The sequence below is a fragment of the Bufo gargarizans genome, unplaced genomic scaffold, assembly GCF_014858855.1.
Source record: "Bufo gargarizans isolate SCDJY-AF-19 unplaced genomic scaffold, ASM1485885v1 fragScaff_scaffold_416_pilon, whole genome shotgun sequence".
Taxonomy (NCBI): Eukaryota; Metazoa; Chordata; class Amphibia; order Anura; family Bufonidae; genus Bufo; species Bufo gargarizans.
The window spans coordinates 87,683-102,151 of record NW_025334112.1 but is presented as its reverse complement, the minus strand read 5'-3'; the positions used below and the strand labels follow the sequence as shown (position 1 = coordinate 102,151).

The window sequence follows — 14,469 nt, the reverse complement described above, 5'->3', positions numbered from 1 at the left end:
GACACATATAGATGGGTGTGATTTTATTATGCCCTCAGTAACGGTACGTTCCTCTGTATCATCTGCGCTTTGGATATGTCCAGCCTTGGTTCTCAGTTGCATAATCCAGAAGCCAACTCCAGTCAGAGAAACTGTGCTTCTCCGGAAACGGGGCTGTAGTTAATTCAACATTCAACACAAGGTGCCAATTCTTCAGCTTCAGAGCCGAAATCTCCCAGTACTTATTCTGTATCTGCACAAACCTCCTTATGGCGATTTACATTCTTGGATGAGCAAGGATCTGTACAGTAGGAAAACACGGAGCACAGCTGAGCTGATAGGGGAGTCTGTCTACAAGCCTGATGATGGTTTCAAATAACAACCAGCAGAATAGTGAGTGCAGCTCTGGAGTATAATACAGGATGTAACTCAGGGTCAGTACAGGATAAGTAATGTATGTGCACAGTGACTGCACCAGCAGAATAGTGAGTGCAGCTCTGGAGTATAATACAGGATGTAACTCAGGATCAGCACAGGATAAGTAATGTATGTACACAGTGACTGCACCAGCAGAATAGTGAGGGCAGCTCTGGGGTATAATACAGGATGTAACTCAGGATCAGTACAGGATAAGTAATGTATGTACACAGTGACTGCACCAGCAGAATAGTGAGTGCAGCTCTGGGGTATAATACAGGATGTAACTCAGGATCAGTAATGTATGTACACAGTGACTGCACCAGCAGAATAGTGAGTGCAGCTCTGGAGTATAATACAGGATGTAACTCAGGATCAGTACAGGATAAGTAATGTATGTACACAGTGACTGCACCAGCAGAATAGTGAGTGCAGCTCTGGAGTATAATACAGGATGTAACTCAGGATCAGTACAGGATAAGTAATGTATGTACACAGTGACTGCACCAGCAGAATAGTGAGTGCAGCTCTGGAGTATAATACAGGATGTAACTCAGGATCAGTACAGGATAAGTAATGTATGTACACAGTGACTCCACCAGCAGAATAGTGAGTGCAGCTCTGGGGTATAATACAGGATGTAACTCAGGATCAGTACAGGATAAGTAATGTATGTACACAGTGACTTCACCAGCAGAATAGTGAGTGCAGCTCTGGGGTATAATACAGGATGTAACTCAGGATCAGTACAGGATAAGTAATGTATGTGCACAGTGACTGCACCAGCAGAATAGTGAGTGCAGCTCTGGAGTATAATACAGGATGTAACTCGGGATCAGTACAGGATAAGTAATGTATGTACACAGTGACTGCACCAGCAGAATAGTGAGTGCAGCTCTGGAGGATAATACAGGATGTAACTCAGGATCAGTACAGGATAAGTAATGTATGTGCACAGTGACTGCACCAGCAGAATAGTGAGTGCAGCTCTGGAGTATAATACAGGATGTAACTCAGGATCAGTACAGGATAAGTAATGTATGTACACAGTGACTGCACCAGCAGAATAGTGAGTGCAGCTCTGGAGGATAATACAGGATGTAACTCAGGATCAGTACAGGATAAGTAATGTATGTACACAGTGACTGCACCAGCAGAATAGTGAGTGCAGCTCTGGAGGATAATACAGGATGTGACTCAGGATCAGTACAGGATAAGTAATGTATGTACACAGTGACTGCACCAGCAGAATAGTGAGTGCAGCTCTGGAGTATAATACAGGATGTAACTCAGGATCAGTACAGGATAAGTAATGTATGTACACAGTGACTGCACCAGCAGAATAGTGAGTGCAGCTCTGGAGTATAATGCAGGATGTAACGCGTCACACTTGTCTCCTCTTTACCAGGAACGCTACAGACAGGACTGTAACCTCGCCGTGCAGCTGCTCAAATGCAACAAGTCTCACTTCAGGAACCACAAGTTTGCAGATGTGAGTATTGAGTTGCGGTTGTGCCGGGGAGGTGTCGGTCACGTTACTCTAGTGTTGATTGTTGTGGTATTTTTGTCTTTATCTGGTTTGCCACGTCGGGTCCCTGTGGGCCACGTGCTGTGTCCTAGATGGGCCGGTACTTAGCTCCCATGTGTAGATGGGTTTTCTGGTACCGGTGTGACCTCAGTGACCCGTGTCTTCCTTCTTCTCACAGTTACCATACAAGCTTCAGGACATGGTCAGTAAGCATCTCCAGAACTCAGCCTCTTCTCCCGTCTCCGGTCAGGACACCCCCCCTCCTGGTCTGTCCTATTCGGATGTGGTGCCCACCTCCATCATTGCTCGTGTTCTGGAGAAGCCAGAATCCCTTATTCTTAACTCTGCGATGTCCAGCAGCGGCAGTGGCCCCACAGCAGAGGACGTCTTTGTGCATGTAGACATGAGTGGGTCTGGTCAGCAACAGAATGGTGTCCTCCAGAAGCAAGGCAGTGTAGACAGTGCCACCGAAGATCCACCAACCTTTGAAAAACTCAGTCCTTACCCAACTCCTCCACCTCCGCACCCTCTGTACCCAGGACGCAAGGTTATCGAGTTCTCTGATGAGAAGGTGCGGATCCCCAAAAACAGTCCACTGCCCAACTGTACCTATGCCACGAGGCAAGCCATCTCACTCAGCTTGGTGCAGGGTGAGGAGGGGAGCCCTGACAGGCACCGCACTGTCCCAAATAGCCCAGCATCATCAGGCGGCTACCCCCAGCGGGCACGAAGTGCTGACAATCCTGCACGATCTCCATTAAGTAGTGCAGCCCCCAGCTCTGCCAGCTCAGAGGAGGACATGCTGGCTAACTGGCAGAGGATGTTTGTTGATAAGGCGGCACCCAGTTCTGAGGGCTCTTTGGCCCATCGCACGTCCTTCTGTCGGGACACGGCCCTGGAGCTGCAGCAGAGGTTCAGTCGCTCCATGCAAGAACTGAGCCGTGCGGCACAGGCTTTCTCTGAGCAGGAAACCTCTGGGAACAGCTGGATGAGCAGCCGGGAGTCCAGCTCCGAGAAGGAGAACAGCGGCACAAAGAGGGGGCAACTCCCCAATGAGTACGGCAGACAATTCTCCAAGGAAGAGGCCCAGGACCTTCTGTCTGGAGCCGCAGACGAGGAGGAGGATGACCTGCTGGAGCCACCGCCATCTCTGCCCGAAGACATTGAGGAGGAGCAGGAACTGGAAGATCATATTCTTGAGCCTCACGTAGAGCAGGAAGGCACAGAGATGTTCAAGGAGAAACCTCCCAGTGGCCGCCCGCACCGAAGCCCCAAGCGAATGGGAGTGCACCATCTGCACCGGAAGGACAGCCTGACCCGGGCACAGGAACAGGGCAACTTACTGAACTAGCCCGGGAAGTCTATGGGCTGCGGCCATTACCTTACAGTATATCCAGATACCCAGGCCCAGCCATGACGGTTGTGCACTACAGGAGGTGGGTTACCCAGCGCAGAGGGGGATGGGTAAAGCACATGAATGGCAGGCGGGAGTCAGGGGGATGGGTGCGGAGAGGGCGGTCACATTTGGGGTCTCCTGAGGGCGGCATCGTCCCTCTTCTCGGCCATGTCTTGGTTGGAGCTGACGGCGCCGGGTAACCCACCTCTGCCGGATTTCCAGAGCTCTGGTGCTGGCGTTTGATCGTTCTCTGGTGTTTGTTGACTGTTTCCCGCTTGTCGCTCTGTACCCCTCCCCCGCTTGTGGTCTGTGTGATCCGTTTTCCTCCTGTCTGTGTGGTGGTACAGTCCTGTGTCTCGCTCAGGGCGTGGCCTCACATGTGGGCGCCTCCGTCTTGTCTCTGTGCTCATGTCAGACTCGTCATCCATCGGTCACGTCTGTATATAGACGCACATATATATATATTTTTGTATCTGGCGGCACAGTATTCCTCCTTCCTGCGTGTCTGGCGCCTCCCGTCCTCCGGATCTCAGACTGTTAAACCCGCGTAGATTTATTTTCTGACATTTTTCAAAGCTGATGTCTATTTTCCAATGAGAATAAACTATTTTAAATGAAGTGTGACTTGTGATGATTGAGGAGCCGCCGGCGCCTCCTCCTGAGGCACTGTAGAATCCGCAGCAGCCGCCGTGATGGAGAACCTGCAGAGCTTACACTCACTTCTCCAGCCTCCTGGACTTACAGGCCATTGCTCTCCTAAATATACCTACAGGTGACAGTGATGTCATTATGGGGGAGTGGCTCAATACCAGGTTAGTGATCTCATTGGGGGGGGTTCAAAACCAGGTTAGTGATGTAATTGTGGGGGGTGTGACTCAATACCAGGTTAGTGATGTCATTGCAGGGGCGTGGCTCAATACTAGGTTAGTGATGTCTTTGCAGGGGGGGTGGCTCAATACCAGATTAATGATATCATTTTGTGGGAGGGTGTGGCTCAATACCAAGTTAGTGATGTCATTGTGGGGGAGTGGCTCAATACCAGGTTAGTGATGTCATTGCGGGGGAGTGGCTCAATACCAGGTTAGTGATGCCATTGCGGGGGAGTGGCTCAATACCAAGTTAGTGATGTCATTGCGGGGGAGTGGCTCAATACCAGGTTAGTGATGTCATTGCGGGGGAGTGGCTCAATACCAGGTTAGTGATGCCATTGCGGGGGAGTGGCTCAATACCAAGTTAGTGATGTCATTGCGGGGGAGTGGCTCAATACCAGGTTTAGTGATGTCATTGCGGGGGAGTGGCTCAATACCAGGTTAGTGATGTCATTGCGGGGGAGTGGCTCAATACCAGGTTAGTGATGTCATTGCGGGGGAGTGGCTCAATACCAGGTTAGTGATGTCATTGCGGGGGAGTGGCTCAATACCAGGTTAGTGATGTCATTGCGGGGGAGTGGCTCAATACCAGGTTAGTGATGTCATTGCGGGGGAGTGGCTCAATACCAGGTTAGTGATGTCATTGCGGGGGAGTGGCTCAATACCAGGTTAGTGATGCCATTGCGGGGGAGTGGCTCAATACCAGGTTAGTGATGTCATTGCAGGGGACTGGCTCAATACCAGGTTAGTGATGTCATTGCAGGAGTGTGTGGTTAGATACCATATTTGTAATGCAGGAAAGCAGCGCTATACATAAAGGGACAGAGGGGTGAAGGAATGTGACACGTACAATGTTCACAGCAGCACAGAGTATGTCTGGCGCACAGCAGTATTCTGGTCAGTATGTAGACACCAAATCCAGTAGTGCGTGTAAAAACATGGAAGACGTGCAGAATACTGCCATGTGGGAGGAGCAAGAAGCCTCCTAAGCAGCACAAAGTGTTTCAGGAGAGGAGCCGGAACGCTCATGAGTAAATTTTACACCTTTTTGGCGCAGCATCGGCGCTCCACCCGGCGCCCACCAATGACAAGTCATCCAGCATAGCACCAGGGGTTCTGTATCGACCTTTATTAGCTTTGTGCTCCTAGACCTCTGACCCATGCAGCGCCTCCTGGTGGCAGAGATGTGGTCAAGCATGTTAAGGTGCCCGGTGAAGTGTATATATACTATATTCCCCATCATTTACCCCCGACACCCTGTCCGCCCGGTGTGCAACAGAAACTGAATTGTGCAAAACCATCGACTGTCCCATCAGTGAACACACCCGTCTTCTCCATCTGTGGAGGCCGTGCAGGTGGAGCAGCAGCCATTGCTCACTCCTCAAGGCTTCAGGAGTTGGGTTACCTTGAGTGGACGCCATGTTGTGTGACAACAGCCAAGCCTCACATCTCTGTCTCAGCAAGGAGACTGTCCCCAAGGCCAGAGGTCAGGAGGACCCGATGAGGGGCGGGGCCTGAGAAACGGGTGACAACAGAGAGCAATAACTAGCAGCTGTTCTTACTGTACAAAGCATCCCCGGCCCCATACCAGGCCCTTATAGTACCCTGTCCCCCAGACCGTACCTCCCTATAGCCACCTACCGCCAGACCGTACCTCCTTATACCTCATACCAGCCTATAGCCACCTATCCCCAGACCGTACCTCCTTATAGCCACCTATCCCCAGACCGTACCTCCTTATAGCCACCTATCCCCAGACCGTACCTCCTTATAGCCACCTATCCCCAGACCGTACCTCCTTATAGCCACCTACCGCCAGACCGTACCTCCCTATACCTCATACCAGCCTATAGCCACCTATCCCCAGACCGTACCTCCTTATAGCCACCTATCCCCAGACCGTACCTCCCTATAGCCACCTACCGCCAGACCGTACCTCCCTATAGCCACCTACCGCCAGACCGTACCTCCCTATACCTCATACCAGCCTATAGCCACCTATCCCCAGACCGTACCTCCCTATAGCCACCTACCGCCAGACCGTACCTCCCTATACCTCATACCAGCCTATAGCCACCTATCCCCAGACCGTACCTCCTTATAGCCACCTATCCCCAGACCGTACCTCCCTATAGCCACCTATCCCCAGACCGTACCTCCTTATAGCCACCTATCCCCAGACCGTACCTCCTTATAGCCACCTACCCCCAGACCGTACCTCCTTATAGCCACCTATCCCCAGACCGTACCTTCTTATAGCCACCTATCCCCAGACCATACCTCCCTATAGCCACCTACCGCCAGACCGTACCTCCTTATAGCCACCTACCCCCAGACCGTACCTCCCTATACCTCATACCAGCCTATAGCCACCTACCCCCAGACCGTACCTCCCTATAGCCACCTACCGCCAGACCGTACCTCCCTATACCTTATCCTGCCTATATCCCATACCATCCTATACCCCATACCAGTCTATGCCCATATTGGGACTCCACACCCATACCAGCATATACCCACCTACCCCCAGACCGTACCTCCCTATACCTCATACCAGCCTATCTCCCATATCAGCCTATACCCACCTACCCCCATACACCTTATACCACCTATCTACCATATCATTCGCTCCTGTACCAGTCTATGCCCATACCGTGCCTCCACACCCATACCAGCCTATACCCACCTACCCCCAGACCGTACCTCCCTATATCTCATACCAGTCTATACCCACCTACCCCCATACTGTCCCCCCTATAGCTTATACCGCCTATCTTCCATACCATTCGCTCCTGTACCAGTCTATGCCCATACCAGCCTATTCTTCATACCATATCTCCTCATCAGCCTATCCCTCACCTAAATTTTTCTTTAGTCCTTTCTCCCTCACGGGCTGGTCCTGGCTCCGGCCTTCACTCTCGTCCTCGTCCTCACCCTCTGACAGCAGGTCCGCAATCTGCTGCTGCAGCTCCAGGCTGATGTTGTTCTCGGACAGCACCAGAGACTTTAGAGGGGTCGGATAGTTCTGCACCATGTCCAGTAGGATCTGCAGGAACATAAGAAAAGTTCTACAGAACCTGGGGATACAGATCAGCTACTCCTAACATCCCTGCAGCTGCCATGCTGGGGAACAAGGGGTTAATCGAAGGACAGAGGTATTGGCCACCAACAGGCAGCTCTGGTCCTGCACACAGCGGTGCTCTAGCGAAACGCTGATCTGGAGGACTCGGAGTAACCTCAGAGGTGGAGATGATGTGAAAGCAGAAACCTTGAAAAGTACCTGAGCCGACTGATCGCTGAGTCCGGTACCCTCTAAGTCCAGAACTTCCAGAGTCCGACTGGATGCCACACACACGGCCAACATGGAAGCAATGTGATCTCCTGTACAGATACAATCACACAATGACAAGGGTACAACAAGCACACAGAGAACAACATGGAGGATGATGACCTGTACAGATACAACCGCACACCCAGGACAACATGGAGGACATGTGACCTGTACAGACACAACGGCACATCGAGGACAACATGGAGGATGCGTGACCTGTACAGATACAACCGCACACCCAGGACAACATGGAGGACATGTGACCTGTACAGATACAGCCGCACACCCAGGAAAACATGGAGGACGTGTGACCTGTACAGATACAGCCGCACACCCAGGACAACATGGAGGACATGTGAACTGTACAGATACAACCGCACACCCAGGAAAATATGGAGGACGTGTGACCTGTACAGATACAGCCGCACACCCAGGACAACATGGAGGACATGTGAACTGTACAGATACAACCGCACACCCAGGACAACATGGAGGACGTGTGAACTGTACAGATACAACCGCACACCCAGGACAACATGGAGGACATGTGACCTGTACAGATACAGCCGCACACCCAGGACAACATGGAGGACATGTGACCTGTACAGATACAGCCGCACACCCAGGAAAACATGGAGGACGTGTGACCTGTACAGATACAGCCGCACACCCAGGACAACATGGAGGACATGTGAACTGTACAGATACAACCGCACACCCAGGAAAACATGGAGGACGTGTGACCTGTACAGATACAGCCGCACACCCAGGACAACATGGAGGACATGTGAACTGTACAGATACAACCGCACACCCAGGACAACATGGAGGACGTGTGAACTGTACAGATACAACCGCACACCCAGGACAACATGGAGGACATGTGAACTGTACAGATACAACCGCACACCCAGGAAAACATGGAGGACATGTGAACTGTACAGATACAACCGCACACCCAGGACAACATGGAGGACGTGTGACCTGTACAGATACAGCCGCACACCCAGGACAACATGGAGGACATGTGACCCCTGTACAGACACAACCGCACACCCAGGACAACATGGAGGACGTGCGACCCCTGTACAGACACAACCGCACACCCAGGACAACATGGAGGATGTGTGACCTGTACAGACACAACTGCACACCTGGAACAACATGGAAGCAATGTGATCTACTGTACAGATACAATCACACAATGACAACTGTACAACAAGGAGAACTGTGACCTGTGCAGGTATGCCCACACGAGAACAACGTGGAGGATGCGTGACCTGTACAGATACAACCGCACACCCAGGACAACATGGAGGACATGTGACCTGTACAGACACCACGGCACATCGAGGACAACATGTAGCATATGTGACCTGTACAGAAACAACCGCACACAGAGGACAACATGGAGGATGTGTGGCCCGTACAGACACAACTGCACACCTGGAACAACATGGAAGCAATGTGATCTCCTGTACAGATACAATCACACAAATGACAAGGGGACAACAAGGACGTGTGACCTGTACAGACACAACCACACACTGAGGAGGACATGGAGGACGTGTGACCTGTACAGATACAACTGCACACCCAGGACAACATGGAGGACATGTAACCCCTGTACAGACGCAACCGTACACCCAGGACAACATGGAGGACGTGTGACCCCTGTACAGATACAACCAGACAACGAGGATGTCTGACCCCAGTACAGATACAACCGTGCACCAAAGACAAAATACAGGACGTGTGACCTGTACAGACACAACCGCACACCGAGGACAACATGGAGGACGTGTGACCTGTACAGATACAACCGCACACCGAGGACAACAAGGAGGATGTGTGACCCCAGTACAGATACAACCGTACACCGAGGACAACAAGGAGGATGTGTGACCCCAGTACAGATACAACCGTACACCGAGGACAACATGGAGGACATGTGACCCCTGTATAGACACATCCGCACACCCAGGACAACATGGAGGACGTGTGACTCCAGTACATATACAACCGCACACCGAGGACAACATGGAGGACATGTGACCACTGTATAGACACATCCGCACACCCAGGACAACGTGTGACCCCAGTACAGATACAACCGTACACCCAGGACAACATGGAGGACGTGTGACCCCAGTACAGATACAACCGTACACCCAGGACAACAAGGAGGATGTGTGACCCCAGTAAAGATACAACCGTACACCCAGGACAACATGGAGGACGTGTGACCCCAGTACAGATCCAACCGCACACCGAGGACAACAAGGAGGACATGTAACCCCTGTATAGTCACATCCGCACACCCAGGACAACCAGGAGGATGCGTGACCCCAGTACAGATACAACCGTACACCCAGGACAACATGGAGGATGTGTGACCCCAGTACAGATACAACCGTACACCCAGGACAACATGGAGGACGTGTGACCCCAGTACAGATACAACCGTACACCCAGGACAACATGGCGGACATGTGACCTGTACCGATACAGCAGAACACCGAGGACAACATGGAGGATGTAAAACCTGTAAAGATACAGCCGCACACTGAGGACAACATGGAGTACATGTGACCCCCTTACAGATACAACTGCACAATTAGGGCAACATGGAGAATGACAAGGGGACAACATGGAGGACATGTGACCCCTGTATGGACACAACCACACACCAAGGACAACATGGAAGATGTGTGACCTGTACAGACACCAACCACGTACCAAGGACAACATGGAGGACATGTGACCCCTGTATGGACACAACCACACACCAAGGACAACATGGAAGATGTGTGACCTGTACAGACACCAACCACGTACCAAGGACAACATGGAGGACATGTGACCCCTGTATGGACACAACCACACACCAAGGACAACATGGAAGATGTGTGACCTGTACAGACACCAACCACGTACCAAGGACAACATGGAGGACATGTGACCCCTGTATGGACACAACCACACACCAAGGACAACATGGAAGATGTGTGACCTGTACAGACACCAACCACGTACCAAGGACAACATGGAGGACATGTGACCCCTGTATGGACACAACCACACACCAAGGACAACATGGAAGATGTGTGACTTATACAGACACAACCATACACCAAGGACAATATGGAGGATGTGTGACCCCTGTACAACCACAGACTGAGCACCATCTCTCACCCAATGGATTGTAATCCAGATTTAGGGTTCTAACTTGAGAACTGTGCGCCACAGCAATGGCCAGACGCGCCCAACCAGTGCACGATATTCCGGGGTTGGCAGAGAGGGTCAGCTCCCGAAGACCTGAAACCACAGATGGGAGACCCTGTTATCTCCACAGCGCCCTCCATCTACAAACCAACACATAACACTGGGCTGAGGCCCCACTGTAACAAAGAGGGTTCTCCTCACCTGGTTTTGCCCCATCAGGGGGCAGGAGGCCACAGATCTGGCCGATTCCCTCATCACCAAGCAAGCAGTCCCCAAGATCCAGAGACACCAGTGCGGGGTGGCCGGCCAGGGCGGGGTTAAGGAGGGACAAGCCAGTGTCGGTTAGTGGGTTACCATGCAGGCTGGGGGGAGGACAAAGGGCGAGAATCAATTTCAGGCGGGCGTCCTGGTCACACCCGACTACAGTTTAATACTTACAAGAGGGACTGCAGGGAGCGGTTGCGGTGCAGACACTGCGCCAGCTGCTGGACCCTGCCCGTGCCGGACACAACTCCCAGGTTAAGGTTAAGCTGCACCAGGGAAGGGGACTCGGACACCCCCTGACACAGCCGGGCAAAGTCTCTGTCCGAGAGATGGCACCCGCGCAGGGAGAGGAGACGCACCGAGCCCTCCATCAGCCCCTCACACACCCCCTTCACCTCCGCACTGGAGAGGGTCTCCCCCGACATCTGGATGGAGCCTGGTAACATATTGTGTAGGAGAGGGGCCCCAGCAGGCCGGTCACTGCGGGGTACCTAGAGACGTGGCCCCTACAGCAAGAGAAGGAACATTAGTGACAGGCTGTTATAGCACCCCCTACTGTAAACGGCATGACACCCCCAAATTACCGGAGCCCAGGAGGGAGGAGAGGGGGGTAATTACCGGAGTCAAGGAGGGAGGAGAGGGGGTAATTACCGGAGCCAAGGAGGGAGGAGAGGGGGTAATTACCGGAGCCAAGGAGGGAGGAGAGGGGGTAATTACCGGAGCCAAGGAGGGAGGAGAGGGGGTAATTACCGGAGGTCGGGGGGGGGGTAATTACCGGAGCCAAGGAGGGAGGAGAGGGGGTAATTACCGGAGCCAAGGAGGGAGGAGAGGGGGTAATTACCGGAGGTCGGGGTGGAAGGAGGGAGAAGAGGGGGGTAATTACCGGAGCCAAGGAGGGAGGAGAGGGGGTAATTACCGGAGCCAAGGAGGGAGGAGAGGGGTAATTACCGGAGCCCAGGAGGGAGGAGGTGGGGGTAATTACCGGAGCCAAGGAGGGAGGAGAGGGGGTAATTACCGGAGCCAAGGAGGGAGGAGAGGGGGTAATTACCGGAGCCAAGGAGGGAGGAGAGGGGGTAATTACCGGAGCCAAGGAGGGAGGAGAGGGGGTAATTACCGGAGCCAAGGAGGGAGGAGAGGGGGTAATTACCGGAGCCCAGGAAGGAGGAGAGGGGGTAATTACCGGAGCCAAGGAGGGAGGAGAGGGGGTAATTACCGGAGCCAAGGAGGGAGGAGAGGGGGTAATTACCGGAGCCAAGGAGGGAGGAGAGGGGTTAATTACCGGAGGTCGGGGTGGAAGGAGAGGGGTTAATTACCAGAGGTCGGGGTGGAAGGAGAGGGGTTAATTACCGGAGGCCAGGGTGGAAGGAGAGGGGGGTAATTACTGGAGCCCAGGAGGGAGGAGAGGGGGTAATTACCGGAGCCAAGGAGGGAGGAGAGGGGTTAATTACCGGAGGTCGGGGTGGAAGGAGAGGGGTTAATTACCGGAGGTCGGGGTGGAAGGAGAGGGGTTAATTACCGGAGGCCAGGGTGGAAGGAGAGGGGGCTAATTACCGGAGCCCAGGGTGGAAGGAGAGGGGGGTAATTACCGGAGCCCAGGGTGGAAGGAGGAAGAAGAGGGGGGTAATTACTGGAGCCCAGGGTGGAAGGAAGGAGAAGAGGGGGGTAATTACAGGAGCCCAGGAGGGAGGAGAGGGGGTAATTACCGGAGCCCAGGGTGGAAGGAGGAAGAAGAGGGGGGTAATTACCGGAGCCAAGGAGGGAGGAGAGGGGGTAATTACAGGAGCCCAGGAGGGAGGAGAGGGGGGTAATTACAGGAGCCCAGGAGGGAGGAGAGGGGGTAATTACCGGAGCCCAGGAGGGAGGAGAGGGGGTAATTACCGGAGCCCAGGGGGGTAAGGAGGAAGGAGAGGGGGTATCTACCGGAGCCCGGTGGGAGGAGAGGGGGTAATTACAGGAGCCCAGGAGGGAGGAGAGGGGGTAATTACCGGAGCCCAGGAGAGGGGGTAATTACTGAAGTCCAGGGGGAGGAGAGGGGGTAATTACCGGAGCCAAGGAGAGGGGGTAACTACTGGAGCCCAGGGGGAGGAGAGGGGGTAATTACCGGAGCCCAGGGAGAGAAGGGAGGAGGAGAGGGGGTAATTATCGCAGCCCAGGGCGGAGGAGATCGGGTAATTACCGGAGCGCAGGGGGAAGGAGTGAGGGCAGGTAGGTAGTTGTTAAGGTGCCGGAACAGCGCGGTAAGTACCATGCAAGAGGCGGAGGGCACTGCAGGCCGGTACTTACCTCTGCCCCCAGCGACAGGTGCCGGTTCCGGGGTCTCGTCAGCGCTCGGAGATGCCGTTACTATGGCAACAAACGCGTCACTGTCTGACCACGCCCAGGTGATGCCATGACGTCATCTGTCAGTCTTTTAAAGATCACACCCGGGGGCGTAGAGAGGATGATCTGCCCCGTGTTATCCACCATATAGGTATCACTCTCCCCTGGGCTGCGGTAATTGCCCCCTCTCCTCCCCTGGGCTGCGGTAATTGCCCCCTCTCCTCCCCTGGGCTGCGGTAATTGCCCCCTCTCCTCCCCTGGGCTGCGGTAATTGCCCCCTCTCCTCCCCTGGGCTGCGGTAATTGCCCCCTCTCCTCCCCTGGGCTGCGGTAATTACCCCTCTCCGTCCCCTGGGCTGCGGTAATTGCCCCTCTCCTCCCTGGCTGCGGTAAGTGGCCCCCTCTCCTCCCCTGGGCTGCAGTAATTACCCCTCTCCTCCCCTGGGCTGCAGTAATTGCCCCCTCTCCTCCCCTGGCTGCGGTATATACCCCCTCTCCTCCCCTGGGCTGCGGTATTTACCCCCTCTCCTCCCCTGGGCTGCGGTATATACCCCCTCTCCTCCCCTGGGCTGCTGTAATTGCCCCCTCTCCTCCCTGGGCTGCGGTAATTGCCCCTCTCCTTCCCCTGGGCTGCGGTAATTGCCCCCTCTCCTCCCCTGGGCTGCGGTAATTGCCCCCTCTCGCTCCCGCCCCGGGACAGGCCTTGTGGCCTCCCCGCCCGTGAGCAGGCCCTTGCCTCGCCGCTCCCCCGGACAGGCCCTTGTGGCCTCCGCCGCTCCCGCCCCGGGTACAGGCCCTTGTGGCCTCGCGCTCCCGCCCCGGACAGGCCCTTTGGCCTCGCCGCTCCGCCCCGGGACAGGCCCTTGTGGCCTCCGATCATCTGCATGGCTTCCCTCGGTGTCCTGTGTGTGGTCAGGTGGTGACAGCGCCCCTTGTGGTCTCCGATCATCTGCGTGGCTTCCCTCGGTGTCCTGTGTGCGGTCAGGTGGTGACAGCGCCCCTTGTGGTCTCCGATCATCTGCGTGGCTTCCCTCGGTGTCCTGTGTGCGGTCAGGTGGTGACAGCGCCCCTTGTGGTCTCCGATCATCTGCGTGGCTTCCCTCGGTGTCCTGTGTGCGGTCAGGTGGTGACAGCGCCCCTTG

General features: G+C 54.2%; 2 protein-coding genes across 2 annotated transcripts; one reads left to right on the top strand and one right to left on the bottom strand.

Moving 5' to 3' along the window:
* Positions 1-1,785: 1,785 nt before the first annotated feature.
* Positions 1,786-3,938, top strand: TJAP1 (tight junction associated protein 1). The gene is made up of 2 exons (XM_044273121.1): positions 1,786-1,888; positions 2,103-3,938. Exon 2 carries the CDS (start codon positions 2,124-2,126, stop codon positions 3,273-3,275), a length of 1,152 nt encoding a protein of 383 aa, XP_044129056.1. The 5' UTR covers positions 1,786-1,888; positions 2,103-2,123; the 3' UTR covers positions 3,276-3,938.
* A 1,399-nt stretch (positions 3,939-5,337) lies between these two features.
* LRRC73 (leucine rich repeat containing 73) lies at positions 5,338-13,445 on the bottom strand. Its single transcript, XM_044273124.1, has 7 exons — positions 13,293-13,445; positions 11,184-11,515; positions 10,947-11,107; positions 10,716-10,838; positions 7,470-7,570; positions 7,049-7,235; positions 5,338-5,703 (listed from the first exon to the last, which is right to left on the bottom strand). The coding sequence occupies exons 2-7, from the start codon at positions 11,453-11,455 to the stop codon at positions 5,633-5,635; spliced, it is 915 nt and encodes a 304-aa protein (XP_044129059.1). The 5' UTR covers positions 11,456-11,515; positions 13,293-13,445; the 3' UTR covers positions 5,338-5,632.
* Positions 13,446-14,469: the final 1,024 nt, after the last annotated feature.